The sequence below is a fragment of the Heloderma suspectum genome, chromosome 11 (genome assembly GCF_057233095.1).
Source record: "Heloderma suspectum isolate Gila_16-S chromosome 11, 16-S_ref, whole genome shotgun sequence".
NCBI classification, from domain to species: Eukaryota; Metazoa; Chordata; class Lepidosauria; order Squamata; family Helodermatidae; genus Heloderma; species Heloderma suspectum.
Window position 1 is genome coordinate 27,622,734 of NC_139468.1, and position 19,631 is coordinate 27,642,364.

Sequence of the window (19,631 nt, forward strand, 5' to 3'; positions counted from 1 at the left end):
TCACTGTTGTGATGTTCTCACACTTATTTTGCATACATTTTTAGAACTCACTGTTGTGATGTTCTCACGCTTATTTTTAAATGGAACTCTTGTTATTTTATTGTCTTGCCACTGAAATGTGATTTCTTTTTAAAAAGGAATATAATACCAAGAAGGTTGCTAAAACACATACGTGGAATAAGGTGGTTATTTATTGCTATGCTAGAGCTGGAGAAATCCCAGATACTTGGTTGCCCAGTACCTAAAACTTTGCAACTAGGGTCTGGGAATTTTGCTTTGTTCAAAGAATTTTATCTTGGTCCTAGAAATATTGATGCTGGTGGCTAGGAATTAGAAATATTTTCCTAGGCTTGCTGAATCAGTGTCTCATATATAGAGAGAGATTAATTATTTCCAGAGACTAATCCTAGATCTTATTATTTATTTTTATCCTGCCGTTCCTCGAAAGAGCATACATGGTTTCCCCCCACCCCTCTTTCATTTGCACAACAACCTTAGGAGGTCGACTTGGGTGAGAGATATTGACTTGACCAAGGTTATTCAGCAAGCTTTGTGGCTGAGATTTTTTTAGAAAATCTGGATCTCCCTTTTCTAAATCTAACACTAACTAGCCTTAAACAGCATGTCTTAAACGGTATGTGAGATGGAGTATTGAGCATCTGGGACAGGGAGATGGAAAAAATACACTGAATCTCACTTCGGCTGCATCTGCTGTTTGTCCCCATGATAGATCTGAGTTATCAAGAAAATCAGACTGTTATACATTCTCCATGCTGTTTATTCCTGGTGAAGATGAAACGTTTGGTATGGAGGACTCCACTGACAGGTCCGCTTGTATTACAAAGACTGCAGAGATGGTCCTCGGGTTCCTCCGCTGGTCATGTAGTTCAGGAGGAGAAGTTGCAAGATATTGGCACTGCCTTCAAACAGCAGCGCATGAATCCCCTTGGCATCCAGATGCTTTCTAAGGGTCTTCATGAACAGATTTTCCGGGGCGCTCAGGTACAGTATTCAGAGGAAGACATCAAGAAGAGTATGGAACACTTGCAGAAGCATGACTTGTGGGGCAAAGAGACAGCCACCATTCCTGACGTGGAGCTCCAGCTGCCCCGGATGTATGGGGCCAGCATAGATGAACACTTCCGTATCTTGGCACAAAAGCAGAACTTCCCGTATCTGGAGGCTGCTAAGGAACTTCTCCTGTGTGAGATCCCACCAATGCCCCTGGAGTGGGCTTGGGAAGTGGGATGGACACAATATGGCCCCAGCGGGGAGAAAAAAGCTGTGGATTTCCCTGATGAGCAAGCCATAGTGTTTGATGTGGAAGTGTGCATGGAAGAAGGACATTGCCCCACACTTGCAGTGGCTGTATCTCCAAGTGCCTGGTAAGATGGTGAAAGCTCTGGTATAGGTGTGGGGAACATAGGAAGCTGCCTTATATTGTGTCAGACCTAGCCCAGTACTGTCAACCCTGATTGCCAGTTGCTCTCCACAGTTTCAGGCAGAAGGTTTTCCAGCCTCCTGCTTGAAAGGTTTTCCACCCTTAATTGGAGTTGACAGGGATTGAACCTGGGACTTTCTGTGTGCAAATCATGTGCTGTACCACTAAACTATAGGACAGAGTTCTTGCTCCTACAGGCTGCGTGCCAAATCTAACATATGGCCAACAACCACAGGACACACAGCCAGTGCCCTGCTGCTTCTGTCCCCAGCACCCCAAAACTCTTAATCAACTACTATCCCTTATCTTTCCTTTCCAAGGGACCGCTGCACCTTCCTGCCCTTGTTCGGCTCCAGGGCAGTACCTATTACCTTAGGGTTTTGGACACTATGCCACCATTGCTTCTTCCCGAGTTCCTTTGTTTACAGAGGGACAGTCGGGAGAGAAATGTGACCATCTAGGAACTTCCTCGGTTCTTGTGCAAAACCAGAAGAGTGAGAAGCAGTGCTCCCAAGAAGACAGTTAAAGTGGTATATGGAGGATCATGTACTCCTTATTTATTTGGAGTGAGCTCCTTCCTTTGACCTCAAATATTCCTAGCCTCATGTGTGTGCTGTGCACAGATGCTGTGAGACTTACACAGAGGTTAAGTGTGTTAAATTAGAACATTGGAGTCCACACTCACTTATGTGTTCAAAGTATAGTGATGGTGGAAATAAGGGTGAAAAGGCTACTTTTCCTTAATTTTCTTGAACTTCTCAGGAGCCATATCTGGCTTATGAGCCACAGTTTAGCCACTCCTGCCCTACACATATACAATATGTGGCCTATGCTAAATTAGAACTCTTAAATTTGTGATCTTGTTCTTGGTCTCCCACTGAGCTGTTTCTAAGGCTGCTGTCCTGGCAGTGTGATAGCTGCTGGGAATCTGATCTGCCTGGCTGTCACTCTGCATGGTTAGTCATTTATGTGCATTTGCTTATTTGTTGCTTTAAACACACCAGTGCAACTGCCCAAAACAGAGCTGGGTTGCTGGTGTGGTTAAAATCTAAAGATGCTTAAACTGATAGGAGCATATGTGATCTTAAGCATGTTTGCTCAGAAGAAACTCCCACTGAGTTCAACAAGACTTATTCCCTAGTAAGTGTGCTTAGGACTGTAACCTTAAAAAAATATGAATTTGATATAAAATTACAAGAGCCAGGGGGAGTTACCTGATATGCTCCATATTTCATTTGGCGTTCATCCTAATGCTGCAAGTTTGCTATGAAATTACTAAAAAATTCAATTCTAGAATGAAATAAAGGTGAGTCCTGGTGCCCAATCATGCATTGATAAGAGAGCTTTAGTTCACATAGATGTGAGTATTTTAAAGGTGGGTGTGGTTGCTCCCCAGGTATTCATGGTGTAGCAAGCGGCTGTTAGAGGAACGGTACACCTGGTCCAGCCAGCTGACTCTGTCAGACCTCATCCCCCTGGAAACAAGCAACAGCCTCACCAAGCAGGAACGGCGGGAGAGGCTGGTGGTTGGCCACAATGTCTCCTTTGACCGCGCACACATCAAAGAACAGTACTTGATCCAGGTAGGTCATTTCTGTCTTTCAGCCTGTCCATTTCTTCTGCTTTCTTTCTTCTTGTATACATAGCATTCTTAGTGACCTGAAGGATAGATGTTTGTGGCAACATACATATGGATTTGTTTATTATATACATGAGCCACAACAACTGTGGAGAAAACATACAGGAAACATACAGCTGCAGCTGGTACAGAATATGGCGGCTCGCCTGATTAAAGGCAGCCGCCGGTGAGATCATCACATCACTCCAGTGCTGAAGGAGTTGCACTGGTTACCAGTTGTTTTCCGGGCCAAATTCAAGGTGTTGGTTTTGACCTTTAAAACCCTATATGGTTCCGGCCCAGCCTATCTTAAGGAGTGCCTCCAGCAGCACCAGACAGGCCGCTTAACAAGATCAGCCTCGGATGGCCTTCTCTCTGTCCCATCAGCCAGGACAGCTAGACTGGTGGGGACGAGGGAGAGGGTCTTTTCTGTAGTGGCCCCCACTCTGTGGAACTCCCTCCCTAGGGAACTCTGTCATGCCCCCTCTTTAATGAGCTTCCGTCGTGCATTAAAAACGTGGCTGTTCAGGCAGGCATTTGAGGTGGGTTAGGGTATTTTAGAAAATGTTTTTATGGTAGAATTTTATTGTTTTATTGTATGTTGTACATTGCCCAGAGTGGCTGGGTGACCAGCCAGATGGGCGATTAATAAATTAAATAATAAATAAATAAATAAACAAGATACAAATAATTGCTTGGCATAGAAATAAAGCATGTCAGCATTGTCAATATTATCTAGTCAGAATTGGTAGATAATATACAAGTGGGTAAAAGGCTAGATCTGTGCCAAACGACAATAAGAAAATAAGAGCCATGCTGGATCAGAACAAGGGTACATCTAGTCCAGCATTCTGTTCACACAGTGGCCAACCAGCTGTTGACCAGCAACCCACAAGCAGGACATGAGTGCAACAGCATCCTCCCACCCATGTTCCCCAGCAACTGGTGTACATAGGCTCACTGCCTCCGGTACTGGAAGTAGTACATAACCATCAAGACTAGTATCAGTGCAAACTATCCCCGCTGCAGATGACTGCAATTTTTGTTTACAGTGTCCCTATATATCTTTGCTGCTGCATACAAAGCAACTTTCCTGGTTGTTCGCTTGTCTGAGGCTAGAACTTCATGTTCTGCTGCTGCCTTGTATCTTGAAATCCCAGTCATTGCTTATCCTCTGCAAAAGCGCTGTCAGAAGGGGGCTGTTTGCAAGTGAGATGCGGTGCAATGGGAGGAGAGGTGCTTAACATTTCCAACATCATCTGCTTTTCTGCTAGCCAGAGTTACAGACCCATGTTTCCAACAATCTGGAACTCCAGCTGGTGGAAGTTGCAAGGGGAAAGTGACAGGCAAGGAAAAGGTTAAGCACCTTTCTTCCACTCCCTGTCCCAGTGCGGGGGAATAGCAGCAGCCAGGATTTCATGACATTAGGGTGGAACTAGAATGTAGTTTGGATATGAACCATTTGGCAAAAAATTTGTCTGATACAGCATATCAAGCTTTAATCCTCCAGGCTGCCACCCTCTAATTTCTGGTCTTGCCATATACAGTTCTTTATGGAAATGAATATCCCAGTGGCACTGCCTGTGTCCATTAAAACAACTGTTTTCCCTGGTTTGTAACTGCTGTTGGGTTTTACTCTGGTTTTACATGCTACTTTTAAACTTTTAAAGTCTTATATTATGTTTTATCATGTTGTATTTTATGGTTTTAATTGTTGTGAACTGCCCAGACAGCCTCAGCTGTTGGGCAATATATACATGTAATAAATAAATACACTATTTCAGGGCTCCCAGATGCGTTTTCTGGACACCATGAGTATGCACATGGCAATCTCAGGGCTGACGGGATTCCAGCGCAGCCTTTGGATGGCAGCAAAACATGGCAAGAGGAGAGGGCAGCAGCAGGTCCAGGAGCATATCAAGAAAACACGCAGCAAAACAGACGGCCCTGCAGTGAGTTGAGAGGCAGTACCAAGTGTCACGCTCACCCCTCTTTTCCTTCACTAGGTGCAATCCACAGTGTGTTACTTCTCTGCAACCTCAATTCATACCTATGGGACTTGCATGGTGGCAGTGCTAAGTAAGATCCAATGTGGTCCAGCATATATGAGTACCGAGCTGGAGAAAAACAAAAGGGTGTTAGCGTTTTCACAGTGGAAAGTGGTTTGAAAGAGGGATTGGTGCTTGTGTTGTGGGAACTTGCCCCACTTTGGTCTCTGGTAAATAGTTTTTGTAAGCAAAATCTCTGGACAAACAAATCCTGTTTGTCCTGAAGTGACAGTAGGACAAAAGAAATGTAGGACACGAAATAACAGGCTTACAGGAAGGCAGATTTTGTTCAGACAATGGAACCAACAGCCTAGGGAGGTGGTGGCTAGAGGTTTTCAAGAAGACACTAGACAGCCATTTGACACAGATGCTTTAACTGGATTCCTGTACTGAGCAGGGGGTTAGACTCAGTGGCCTAAATTGTCCTTCCAACTCTATGATCCTGTGAAATGGAGATTGGAAAATACTTCTATTGTGTGCTATCTATCTATCATCTTTATTCTCTCTCTCTCTCTCTCTCTCTCACACACACACACACACACACACACACACGAATGAATACACGCACACACATGCGTGAATGAATGAATGAATAACTGGTGTTTGATGCTCTGTCCTCTAAGAGGAGTGGAGAAAGGCAGATGGAGATGCCATATTTATGCTTGATCAGCTGGGACTGAACACTGTCTCTCTTCCAGAAGAACTGGTTGTCCTCCTCCTCTTCTCACCTCCTCTCTTTCATAATTGCACCTTTTAATGTGTACACATTGATTTTGTCTTTTTTTGAAGTTGCTATCTTGGACAGACGGGAGAGATTATTTTTGGCAAAAGCATTCTGAATTGACTAGAGGGTGGAAGAGGGGAACCAGCATGGTGGAGGTTGGCAGCATCTAGATATAAGAGAAGGAAATAGAGAGATTGCTTTGACAAGTATGGTGGGCTTTATTGCTTCTTGCATTATCTTAATGTTTTCTAGGTAATCCTTGGCTAGAGACCTGCCAGTGATGCACGAGGCAGACTAAGTACAGCTATAATTCTGTTTACTCTGTATGTTTTAGAATATTCTGTATAGCTGACACTTATGTGACAGAGTGTAGTAGAATGGATTGTCACTTTAGAGTTGGTGATCATATTTTTAATGCTTATCTAACTGTGTTAAAAACTCTGCAAATAAAAAATCACCATCATTGGAAAGGGCTGAGATAGAACTTTCTCCCTTCTGTGCCTGTTTGCAGTGTGTATTTTTTTTTAATTTAGAGGAGCATTCAAAACTGGAATCACCTGTCTACAGTGGTACAGTTCAATATATACCACCTCAATAATACCACCTTATTCTACTGCATGTATAGATGAGGCCTAGTAGGGCTTGCAATTCTAGTGAAAAACCTGGATTGTATCAGTAAGGTAGATGCTCTATTTAATTAATCCTAAGGATTGGTACTAGTTCCCCTTCATGGATCACTGCCTTGTTGTGGCGAAGGGGCTTGCGTTACTCAGTGAAGCCATAAGGTATGCTGTGCAGAGCCACCCAAGAAGGACAGGTCATAGTGGAGAGTTCTGACAAAATGTGGTCCACTGGAGAAGGAAATGGCAACCCACTCCAGTATTCTTGCCAAGAAAACCCCATGGAACGTATCACAAGGCTAAAAGAGATGATGCCAGAAAATGAGCCCCTCAGGTCGGAAGGTGTCCAATATACTACTGGGGAAGAGCAGAGGGAATTTCCAAGTAGTGCCAGAAAGAGTGAAGCGGCTGGGCCAAAGCCGAAAGGACACCCAGCTGTGGATGTGTCTGGTGGTGAAAAGAAAGTCCGATGCTGTAAAGAACAATATTGTTTAGGAACCTGGAATGTAAGGTCAATGAATCAAGGTAAGCTGGAGGTGGTCAAACATGAGATGGCAAGATTGAAAATCGACATCTTGGGAATCAGCGAACTAAAATGGACAAGCATGGGCGAATTTAATTCAGGTGACCATCATATCTACTACTGTGGGAAAGAATCCCTTAGAAGAAATGGAGTAGCACTCATAGTCAATAAAAGGGTGGGAAAAGCAGTACTGGGGTACAATCTCAAAAACGACAGAATGATCTCAGTACGAATCCAAGGCCAAGAGAACATGCTGATCATAGCAAACACTCTTTTCCAACAGCACAAGAGGCGACTCTACACATGGACTCTGATCACCCTTGATCACCAGATCACCCTTGATCACCAGATGGTCAATATCGAAATCAGATTATGTACTTTGCAGCCAAAGATGGAGAAGCTCTATACAGTCAGTAAAAACAAGACCTGGAGCTGACTGTGGCTCAGATCATGAGCTGCTTCTTGCAAAATTTCAGCTTAAATTGAAGAACGTAGGGAAAACCACTAAACCATTCAGGTATGACCTAAATCATATCCCTTATGAATATACAGTGGAGGTGAGGAATAGATTTCAGGGTTTAGACCTGATAGACACAGTGCCTGAGGAACTATGGACGGAGGTCCGTAACATTGTTCAGGAGGCAGCAACTCAATCCATCCCAAAGAAAAAGAAATGCAAGAAAGCCAAGTGGCTGACTGATGAGGCTTTACAAGTAGCTGAGGAAAGAAGGGAAGCGAAAAGCAAGGGAGAAAGGGGAAGATATATCCAACTGAATGCAGAGTTCCAGAGAACAGCAAGGAGAGACAAGAAGGCCTTCTTAAATGAACAATGCAAAGAAATCGAGGAAAACAACAGAATGGGAAAGACTAGAGATCATTTCAAGAAAATTGGAGATCTCAAGGGAACATTTTGTGCAAAGACGGGCATGATAAAGGACAAAGAAGGCAGGGACCTAACAGAAGCAGATGAGATTAAGAAGAGGTGGAAAGAATACACAGAAGAAGTATACAGGAAAGATCTGAATGTCCCTGATAGCCATGATAGTGCGGTCACTGAACTTGAGCCGGACATCCTAGAGAGTGAAGTCAAGTGGGCCTTAGGAAGCATTACTAACAACAAAGCTGGTGGAGATGACATTATTCCAGCTGAGCTATTTAAAATCCTAAAAGATGATGCTGTTAAAGTGCTGCACTCAATATGCCAGCAAATTTGGAACACTCAACAATGGCCACAAGACTGGAAAAGGTCAGTTTACATTCCAATTCCAAAGAAGGGCAATGCCAAAGAGTGTTCAAACTACCGCACAATTGCGCTTATTTCACATGCCAGCAAGGTGATGCTCAAAATCCTACAAGCTAGGCTTCAGCAGCATGTGAACCAAGAACTACCGGAAGTACAAGCAGGGTTTCGAAGAGGCAGAGGAACTAGAGATCAAATCGCCAACATTCGCTGGATCATGGAGAAAGCAAGAGGATTCCAGAAAAATGTCTATTTCTGCTTCATTGACTACGCTAAAGCCTTTGATTGTGTGGATCACAACAAACTGTGGGAAATTCTGAAAGAGATGGGCGTACCAGACCACCTTATCTGTCTCCTGAGAAACCTGTATGAGGTCAAGAAGCAACAGTAAGAACTGGACATGGAACAACCGATTGGTTCAAAATTGGGAAAGGAGTACGACAAGGCTGCATATTGTCGCCCTGCTTATTTAACTTATATGCAGAGTACATCATGAGAAATGCCAGGTTGGATGAATCACAGCTCGGAATGAAGATTGCCGGGAGAATTATCAACAACCTCAGATACGCAGACGATACCACCCTAATGGCAGAAAGCAAAGAGGATCTAAAGAGCCTCTTGTTGAGGGTGAAAGTGGAGAGTGCAAAAGCTGGTTTGAAACTCAACATTAAAAAAACGAAGATCATGGCATCTGGCCCCATCACTTCCTGGCATATAGTAGGGGAAGAAATGGAAGCAGTGACAGATTTTACTTTCTTGGGCTCCAAGATCACCGCAGACAGTGACTGTAGCCATGAAATTAAAAGACGCTTGCTCCTTGGGAGGAAAGCTATGGCACGCCTAGACAGCATAGTAAGAAGCAGAGACATCACCTTGCCAATAAAGGTCCGTCTAATCAAAGCTATGGTTTTCCCAGTAGTAATGTATGGCTGTGAGAGCTGGACTATAAGGAAGGCTGAGTGCCGAAGAACGGATGCTTTCGAACTGTGGTGCTGGAGAAGACTCTTACGAGTCCCCTGGACTGCAAGGAGGTCAAATCAGTCCATCCTAAAGGAAATCAACCCTGAGTGCTCATTGGAAGGACAGATACTGAAGCTGAAGCTCCAATATTTTGGCCACCTAATGCGAAGAGAAAACTCCCTGGAAAAGACCCTGATGCTGGGAAAGATTGAAGGCAAAAGGAGAAGGGGACGGCAGAGGATGAGATGGCTATATACCATCACCGATGCAATGAATATGAACTTGAGCACACTCCAGGAGAGAGCGGAGGACAGGAAAGTCTGGCGTGCTATGGTCCATGGGGTCACGAAGAGTCGGACACAACTTAACAACTGAACAACAACATTGGTACTAGTTAGAAAGGAAGAGCTGCTTCTTTAGAGGAACTAATGTAATTGGGTTTTTTTAATATATACCCTTCCTCTCCAAATGTTTTTGGGCTTGTTGACTAGTTGCTCATTTTTTTGCTGTCATATTTCCTTGCAGATTGCCTCCTGGGACTGGGTGAACATTAGCAGCATCAACAACCTAGTCGATGTGCATGCCCTATATGTTGGGGGTGAGCCCCTGGAGAAAGAAGCCCGGGAACTCTTTGTCAAGGGGAGAATGCATGACATCAGGAATAACTTCCAGGTAGAAGGGAAATCTATTGGACAAGACCTTTTAAAGCGGGAGTGGGCACCCTTTTTGGCCCCGAGAGCCACATGCAGTGCCAGGTGGTGGATCAGGAGCTCCACGTTGCGTGTATATGCGTGCACATACAGTCTCTTCCCCCACACATCCCTGCTGACTGAGGTCGGGATGGGATTGCTTGGGGTTGGCGGGTTAAAGCTCCCGATCCAGTGAACTAGGTAGCTGTTTGCTCGCTGCTTATAATGATACTTACATCAAGATTGCTGGTGGTGGAGGGAGGCTTTAACCTCATCCCTTCTCTCAGGCATCCTAATTCAGATCACAGTTCCCTCCCTGCTAATAGGGGTGCTTCACCCGCCTGTCCTTGCTGGCCAACTGATCAGCCATCAGCTGGGGTGGGGAAAAGATAGCTCATTCTCTGCTGCTAATAGCAACAAGAAAACATCGATCTCTGCATCAGGTTTGCATGGGGGGGGGAGCTTTAACCTCAGCCCTCCCCCAGCGATCTCTGCATTGGGATAGTTGGGGGGGCATCCAGGTTAAAGTTTCTTCCCCACTCCTCCTCCAGTGATCCAGATCACTGTTTTCCCACTGCTGTTAGTAATGTGGAAACAACTAACTTTCCCCACCCCCCAGCTGATGGCTGATCAGCTGGGGAAAGTGGGTGGTGCACCTCAGGGCTCTGTAGGCCACACAGAAAGTGGCCAAAGGCAGCAAGTTGCCCATATGTGTTTTAAAGGGGCCATAGTGGTGGAGCATATTCTTTACATGTAGAATGTCCCAGATTTAATCTCTGGCTTAAAGAAAAGAATCTCAGGTGGTATATATTGACCTGGGAAAGATTTCTGCCTTAAATCTGGAATACTCTGTTTTAGATTGACCAATGGTATGACTCAAGATAAGGTGGCTCTTGACATATCCTTTCATAATTTATCTTCACATTCTATTTTTCCACAAAGGACTTGATGAGATATTGTGCTCATGATGTCCAGGCTACTCATGAAGTATTCCAGCAGCAGCTTCCTCTCTTCTTGGAAAGGTGAGGTGTTCTTAGAGCACAACTGTGTTGAGAGTGAGACTCAACTTTAGCTATTGCTCCAAAGAGTGGGGAGTCTAAATTGGGGAGCCCTTTTCTACAGTGGGCCTTGGTGGATCCTATTATGAGGTAGCTTTTTCTGGGTTAGCCAGAAGTGTTGAGTTGCCTTGTGTGTCAGAAACATTTCAGGGGCAAAATGCTGTCAGATCTTCAAAACAACAAGAACAAAACACCATCAATTCTTATCTCCTGACAGAGATTCTGTTCTCTCTTCCCCTTTCTTTGGATGACAGATGAAACTTACTTGGCCCAGTGTGGTGGTAAAACATCCCTATGGATAGTAAGTGATACAATCCTCAAAGAAGAAACAGAAGGCTGTATCTTCACCTTTTGGTGAAAATTTCCCAGTACTTACTCTTGAGTGAACAAATGCAGATAGAGTTGGTCAAATTTCACAATACATGTTGGACAGTTGAGGCTAAGAATTCTGGGAGTTTCATCAAACATCCTAGTAGTTCTTTCGTATTAGTAAAATGCTTGTCATGATGGGCAGGGCAAGTCTGAAGGAAAGTTTGTATATTGCAAGGATCTGGGGGGTAGGGTATGTGCAGTACGTCTTGCCCCCTGAAGAATCTCTGTCCATGAAGGTTGCCCTTAGGAACAAATGGTAACCATGCACTTATATGAGAGAAAGTAAAGGGGGTTCACATGGGGATACCATTGTGGTGGGGGCTAAAACTGTTTACCCTTGGTGATTCCAGCCATTGGCACCTGTTCCTAGTTATAAAACCCCACCCTTTCATCTGCACAGAACCTTGCTGGGTTTTGTCTGTTGATCATGCTTAGAGTGACATGCTGTTAGAAACTGCTTACTTGTATGTTAAAGTCACCAAATGTCTACTGTTTCCACTTTGTGATTAGTCCTCTCCCTATTTCTGCATCAGGTGTCCCCATCCTGTGACATTTGCAGGGATGCTAGAAATGGGGGTCTCCTACCTGCCTGTCAATCAGAACTGGGAGAGGTACCTGGATGAAGCTCATGTCACTTATGAGGAGCTGCAAAAGGAGATGAAGAAATCCTTGATGAACTTGGCTGACAATGCCTGCCAGCTGCTTCAAGAGGAGAGGTGTTGGTGGTATTATTGATAATTGGTGGTATAACATTGTTACAGTGCATTGCATCTTAGGCCAGAACATTGAATGTTCAGTGAAGACCTGGATCTTGGAATTTAGGTGTCCTTTGAGCAGTGGCAAATGGGCGGGGGGAGAGCATGATATAGATGAGAAAACTGACCCTGTGTGTGTGTGTGTGTGTGTGTGTCACTCTACTCTCTTTTTAGCTGGGGTTCCAACTGCATGTTTGCTGTGTCTCAGGGAAAAATTGGTTGAGGATGGAGATTGGGATGGGGGGAGGCGGATGGGGTAGAGTTAAGCACCTCCTCCCACATGCCACTTCTGTGCTTCAGGTTGCATCTTACCCCCTCATCCTTGCAGCTGTTCATTAAATAACTGGGTCCCCAGCTACGGTCTTGCCAAAAATGTCATCGTGGCCTTAAAATCTGTAGCTTGCTCCATCCTTACAACAAACTCTGTGATGAGAAGCATCCTAAAAAGGAGGAATGCAAGGTTGATAGGATTTAGGCTGCAGAGTTTTTGAAAGGCAATACCTTTTTATCAATCAGAAAATTGCTTAGTCAAATAATTTAACTGTCACTGTCCTAGATAGATTGGGAACTTGTTGCTATGACATAACATTGATGATGAAGAGCCCCCACCCCCATGAGTCCCTTCATTCACTGCTGTAAACAAGGAGAAATCTGAAGTCCAAGATCTCACAGATGGCAATTGACAAAGTATTCTTCAGAATAACCCATGTGCTGTGGTTTGTCTAATGTATCAAAACAGGTACAAAGATGATCCGTGGTTATGGGATCTGGAGTGGGACCTCCAAGAATTTAAGCAAAAGAAAGAGAAACCTGGGAGGAAGAAGAATCAAGATGCTGATGGCGAAACTCCGAATGTGGAAAAGGCCTCCATGCTGGAGTGGCAGGAAGGTAGCGCAACATCATAATTGGCCACTCACCTGCTAGCATGGGGCAAGTAGCAGATGTCCCCTTAGCCCAGTGGAAGTTTTCTTTGTGGTAATTGCAGTCTCTCTTTCTTTGTCTCTCTCTAAGCCTTAGTAGAAAGAGGAGAGAAGAGGGAGAGAGAACCTAGAACTGTGGGAAGCTGCCATACCATATCAGACCATTAATCCATCTAGCTCAGTATTGTTGGCAATGTCTGACAGCGGGTCTCCTGGCTTTCAGAGAAGAGTCTTTCCCAGCCCTACCTGGAGGTGCCAGGGATCAAACCTGCAAAGAATGAGCTCTAGCACTGAACCAGGGGTCTTCCCCTAAGTCAGCCTCCCCACAACCTGATGCCGTCCAGATGTATTGGATTACAACTCTCATGTTCCCTAGCCAGCATGAACAACAGTAGTCTAACACATGGAGGGCACCCAGTTAGGGAATGCTGCCCTAAGCTGTGCTTGTAGCCAGACCACATTATGAGAAACCATCCCCTCAAATCTTCTTTGCAAGCCCAAAATGCATACGTCAGTGTGTGTGTCTCAGGCAATATGTAGGGGATCAAATGAAAAACATGTTCTTTAAGTGATTTCAAGCAACTATAGTATTATTAAACCAGAAGCTTCAGATGTTCTAAGAGAGACCTTTTGTTCTGTTGCATTTTTTTTTTCTTTCTCAGTTGCAGGCTTACAGGTGAAAAGGTAGGATACACAGAAATTTGGAGTTTGCAAAGGCACATAGGAGCAATGGATTGCTATGGGGCTGGCACATTTTTGCAAGTTAACAATCTCCCCCTGGAGTTACCTTTCTGATCTTCTTTAGGTTCCTGTGCATGAAACACTGTCTCTCATTCTTCTTTGGCATTGAGTCTTTTTAGATGAAAACTAACAAGCGCATAAGTCTACGTTAGTTGTTAAATTGTGTATTGGGTTATAGATTCTGCAGTTTACTGAACTGTTGTGGCCATATAGGTTCTTAGACCTCTTGAGGTAACATGTACTGTAGTTATGAAATGTACTGCTTGAAGAATGCCCCTTTCTGGTTTGTTGTATCATGAGAACAGATCCCGGTCCCCCAACTGAAGAGGAAGAACAGACAATCCCTGAGAGCCGAATGACCCTAGACCATCTGAAGGAGACTGTGGCTTTGCAGCCAAAGAGAATTCAGCATCTGCCTGGCCATCCAGGGTGCGTTGCTAAAGGAAGGTTGCATATATGCTGATCTCCTAGTAGATGGCAACCTTACATGGGGCTGTTACTCATCTCCTGCATTAAATTATCTTGTGACATGATATACCAGCCATTGTTTAGAGATTAGATTACTATGATGTGCTGAACTTGGGGCTGTTTTTGAAAATAGTTTGGAGACTTCAGTTGGTACAAAATGCAGCTTCCAGATTTTTGACTGGAGCCAATCAATCAGATTATAGTACTTCCAGTTCTTTACGATTTGTATCAGTTGCTAATTTGTTTCTGTGTTCAATTCAAGGTGCAAATCTTAACCTTTTAAAGCCCTAAATGGTCTGAGACTAGACTATCTTACCTCACCAGGCACTACAATCTACTTATGAGGCCCTTCTCCTAATTCACCCTGCTGATGTATGGCACGTGGGCAAAAGATATAGGGCTGTCCCTGTGTTGACACCTAGAATTTGGAACAGCCTCCTGAGAGAGGTCCACCTAGCTCCATTGCAGTTTGGCTTTCAGTGAACAGCAAAAATTGCTTTATTTCAGTGAGTCTGTTCTGGATCTTCCTTTTAAAATGGGATCTGACAGCCTCTGTTGTGTTTTTTTATTTTTTTTTATTTGTATTTATTTAAATAAGTAAACCAACAATGGAATTGTAGGGACAGACATTCTCCAGAGAGCTAATTAATTTCCTACACTGAGGCATGCTTCTTTGTACTCAGACTCCGTTAGCATCTGACTCAGTGACACCCAGATTATAATGTAGCTAAAAAGAGAGTCAGCAACCAGAGTCTTCCATTAGCATCTCGACTGGGAAAGTGCTCTTTATTTTAAAACAGAAGGAACAGGCCACCTAGAAGCATCAGTGACAGAGGAGGTTCCTTTTATTATGCTGAGTTAAATGTATTTTGACAAATAGATCTATTATTTTTTATTTCTTTGAAGTATTCTTATGCCGCTCCTCAGTGTGACTTACATATAATCAATTAAACAAGACAGTCCCTGCCCCCAGGCTTACAATCTCAAAAGACATGGCACACAAGGAAAAAGGAGGGGGGGGGGGATAAAATATTTATTGAATTTCCAACCTGCTCCATAGTGAAGATTTTAAAAGATCCAATTACCAATACAAATAATGTAAAATTATTATTAATACTAAATATGGTACCATACAGTACCACAAAATAAAAATAGGCGAGGTTTTAAAAGCAACAACACTCAGCTTAATTAAGAAACATTCCTTGATGAATTTGAGAGCTGCTTTCCCCTGCCATAGGTGGTACCGTAAGCTGTGTCTACGGCTGGACGATCCCAATTGGGTGCCTGGGCCCAGCCTCATCAGCCTTCAGATGAGAGTGACCCCAAAGCTCATGAGACTCACCTGGGATGGTTTTCCACTACACTACTCTGAGAAATATGGCTGGGGCTACCTGGTGCCAGGGAGGAAGGACAACCTGTCAGAGGATCTTCCAGACAGTGGGTTGCCTACATGCCCCTTCAGGTAAGAAGGAGATGGGAATTCTAGGGAAGCAAGAACAACAAAACTACCAGTGTCTGGCACTGTTGCTAGTAGTAATATTATGTAATTTACTGCCAGCAGTACATGTTGTTTTATATGGTCACACAAGCAAAAAACACATATCCCTGCCCTAAGGACCTTGCAATCTAAAATTTCAGCTCGAGGTGCGAAGAGAGAAGCAAAAGTAACAAACAGAGGAAACTATACGAAGAGATAAAGGTCAGCAAATGCCATTACATGCACAGTTCTCCAGATCATACATCCCCCTTCATAGCCCATTCATTGAATCCCACAGGATTTCAAACCCCCTCCAGCCTGAGCTGTTGCCCCAAAGACAAACAAAGAAAGTGGTCCCAACAGAAAAGAGCATAGTTTACTTCACCCTGTCCACTCTCAGCTTGCAAATACATAGGTGTATTTAGCTGAAGCTCTCTCTTCTCATCAGTGAGTTCCAGAGGTATTCTATATATAATGCCACAGTCCTGCCCTTCACTATAAAGCCAGGAGAGGATTCAGGGTCCTTAGTGTCTACCCTTGCTGCCATCTCTTGTGGAATTCATTTGAGGTCATGGCCTGGTAGCCAGTCACCTTCGGCCCCACAATGAATTACAATGAGTTGACACTGGCCAAGGCTGGAGAACATCTCTTATTTGTAAGAGCCGGGCTCTGTAAAAACTGAGGAAATGTTTCAATTGCTAAGCATTATATTTTTAGAATCCTGGAGGCTCGTGTACCAGGGATTTTTCTAGAACTATGTTGACAAATAAGAAAACGTCCCAAATGTTCCAGGTTCTTGAAAGAAAAGCTGCCTTTTCTTAATGTGATTAGGCCTAGCGCACCAATCTCCCTGGTGGTCAACATTATAATGGCAAAACGTAGGATTACTTTGCCATTGGAATGAAGAAATAGGACCATCTGCTGCATTCTTTTTGGTAGGCAGGACATGGTTCAGTTGAAATTCAATGAAAGAAACTCTCCTTCCTCTTTTCTGTAGGGTTATTGAGCATCTGTACCGGGAACATTGCAAGGAGAAGGGCAAAGAGCAGCCTCCTATCCCATTGGATGCCTCCTTGGAAGAAGAACTCATGTTAACAGAAAACAGCACTATCTGGCAAAAGGTACAATTTGTGTATCTTGGAGTTGAGATACATGATCAATATAATTATGTGGTGCAGCTATTTCAGATAACAAGGGAATCACATATTTGATTGCTCCTGCATATTAAATGGGACAGCTGCCTGAATGTAGAAAACTATCGCATCATGAATAAAGCTAGGCCAGTGCCCTTACTACTTTTTCATGTGGTAGAACTTTCTGTGAAGGTCCCTATTGGTCAGATGGGAGCCAGGAAAATAAGCTATGATATGAGTAGATATGTGAGGAGAGAGAGGGCTTCACGTGTTAAATACAGATATTTACTTTATGCCAGGTTGAGAAGCTCAGCCAGCTGGAGATTGACATGGATCCAGATACTGTAACAAAGCAATTGAAGCAGGTAATGGCATACCCCACCAACGGAAAAACAACCAATTAGGACTTACCAAGTATATCACCCAGACTTGTGGGTCTAGTGTTCAGGGGGTGGATGTTGGAGTGTTGGGTAAAAGCCTGAATGTTGGACTACATATGGCGATCTGTCAGTACTTTGAGGGACTAATTCAATAGGGGAGGTAGTAGGAGCTTTTCCCAAGTGTCCCAAGCCTGTTATCTATTCTGGCAACCCTCATGTCAGGTATAGCAAGAGGAACATCAAGAGCTCTTGGAAGAGTTGAGAGGAACTTGTCTGGCTACTCTTCTATAAATCATTCCTCATGAAAACTTTAGAGGGAATTGAGGACTGGCTGGAGAGGGTGGTGAAACCATCTTGCCTCCACGGAGCTTTTCAGGAATACTTTTGTGGACTCTGTTTAAATTAGAGTTCTGTCTGTAGAAGGTGGGGTATTAGATGTTTCCCATACCTCAAGTCATCATCTTTTGCACTTTCAGACCTTTAAGTCCAGCTAGTCCTACGCTGATTTGGGAGGGGCTGTAGGTCAGTGGTAGAGCACATGCTTTGTATGCAGAAGGTCTCGGGTTCAGGCCCCAGCTTCTCCAGGTAGGGCTGGAAAAACTCCTCCCTGAAACCCTGGAGAGCTGAGCTAGATGTACCAGTGGTCTGACTCAGTATAAGGCAGCTTCCTATGATTTTCCGACAGGATGAGGTGGAATCCACAAAAAGCCATCCTGAATATCACCATGGCAATGGGCCTTACAATGAGGTCAATGTTCCCGGGTGTTGGTTTTTCAGGCTACCTCACAAGGTGAGTGTAGACTTTGTGAGCATTTCTTGTGCATCGAAAGGCGTCAGTTGAGTTTTAGAATCAGACTCTGTGATATATGGAGGATGTTGCACCCTACACAGTCAACGTTCTTCTCCCCCACCCCCCTCAGTACACATTAAATGTTTTTTCAGTTGGATTTCTTTTTAGTCGAATATCCTTGCAGAAAAAACTGAAGAGTGCTTATTTGATGACATAGACATATCCAACGATGCAGTTGTGCCACCGAGATTGACTTTGGCTGCACGGCCTTCTGCTAAATCCTCTTGGAAATTAAATCTTCCTCTCCTGAATGGAACAAAAAGAAGTGTGTGCAAGAGGTGCCAGAGTTCGAATCTGCTTGGAATATACACCCTGTGACCTAGAGGTCTTTTTTGCCAATTACCAGATGTGACAAGTATAGTTGAGGATTGTTCGTTGGGAATGGAAAGACATTGTACACTTGCCCAAAAGCTTTGCTTGAACATTTCACAAGCATTCAAGGGGCCATAATACAGATTATGTAGAGCACATGATTTGCATGCAGAATGTCCTTGGTTCAGTCCCTGGCATCTCCAGTTAAACTATGGATCTTGGGTAGCAGGGCTTGAGAGAGGTCGCCTGAGATCTTGGAGAGCCACTGCCAATCAGAGTAGACAGTATTGGGCTAGATGGTCCATTGATCTGTGTAAAGCAGTTTCATATGTAGTAGGGAGGAGGGCTTTGTGTTGTGCTGGCTAAGCTTGTTTTATAGCTGATACTTTGAGCCAAAGCAGACTTTTCCCTCTTCTGCTGTTAAAAGGATGGAAATGACAACAATGTTGGAAGTCCATTCGCCAAAGATTTTTTGCCCAAGATGGAGGATGGCACCCTGCAAGCTGGCATAGGGGCCACAGATGGGACGCAAGCTCTAGAAATCAACAAGAAGATCTCCTTCTGGAGAAATGCCCATAAACGAATCAGGTGACCCCCCCCCCCAAATTCAATTAAAGGTCTGCACAGCTACAAGGTGCCCCCTCCTGATTACTGTGCATTGCTGTCTGTACTCTTTAGTCTCTCCCCATCCCCTCCCCTACTTTGCACAGAGATAATTCAAATTCTTTATTTAAACTCTAGCCAAATGTGCTTATTTAAATAGGTTCACACTTTATTCCAAATTCCCATATTTTATTTTTTACAGAATCCTGAATGTAAGGAGTAGAAGGGAGAAGTATGACTAGATTAGAAGCAGCTGGAATGAGTGCCCAAATTTCAATGAATGTTGAGATTCGTGTGTGAATGCTGACAATCCCAGATGAATTTTTCAAATGCCCCTAAATAGAGAAGTCTCCTTTTTGGAGATGTACAAATGGACTGTTGACAATTGCATTTAGGAGACTGTCAATATTCATAACATTCACCTGGGATTGACAGAAATTATGCAAACTTTAGGTATTCACTGATATGACTTGCACATAACGCTAACCCATAGTTTATTTAACCCATGATTTTTTGCCCTATCCAGGATTTGTCTAGTAGATGATCGAACAAGCTGGTACTGTGTTTTGTTTTTCTCAGTGCCTGGGTTGTTTGTTACCCTGCTCAATTGCCTGCTCCTTCTCTGTATCCCAAATGCCTTGTGGTGTTGTGGTACTGGCATGTAGAGCAGCTCAGGTTTCCTTACCGCTTTTGCCCACC

General features: G+C 43.9%; 1 protein-coding gene across 6 annotated transcripts in view; it reads left to right on the plus strand.

The window, feature by feature from the left end:
* Window positions 1-19,631, plus strand: part of POLG (DNA polymerase gamma, catalytic subunit) — a 33,513-nt gene that overhangs the window by 3,146 nt on the left and 10,736 nt on the right. For 3 of the 6 annotated variants that reach the window (XR_014785398.1, XR_014785399.1, XM_084817314.1), the window contains exons 1-13: window positions 652-1,385; window positions 2,838-3,024; window positions 4,844-5,011; window positions 9,700-9,846; window positions 10,806-10,885; window positions 11,827-12,018; window positions 12,788-12,936; window positions 14,015-14,138; window positions 15,415-15,639; window positions 16,652-16,775; window positions 17,087-17,152; window positions 17,853-17,957; window positions 18,757-18,917. Coding sequence is in view for 4 of the 6 variants with exons in the window: in XM_084817314.1 (XP_084673440.1) it covers window positions 724-1,385; window positions 2,838-3,024; window positions 4,844-5,011; window positions 9,700-9,846; window positions 10,806-10,885; window positions 11,827-12,018; window positions 12,788-12,936; window positions 14,015-14,138; window positions 15,415-15,639; window positions 16,652-16,775; window positions 17,087-17,152; window positions 17,853-17,957; window positions 18,757-18,917 (2,390 nt within the window). In the remaining 2 variants the exon portion in view is untranslated. Of the gene's footprint in view, window positions 1-651; window positions 1,386-2,837; window positions 3,025-4,843; window positions 5,012-9,699; window positions 9,847-10,805; window positions 10,886-11,826; window positions 12,019-12,787; window positions 12,937-14,014; window positions 14,139-15,414; window positions 15,640-16,651; window positions 16,776-17,086; window positions 17,153-17,852; window positions 17,958-18,756; window positions 18,918-19,631 lie in introns of those variants that run through there. The other 3 variants (XM_084817317.1, XM_084817316.1, XM_084817315.1) reach the window with 3 other exon arrangements.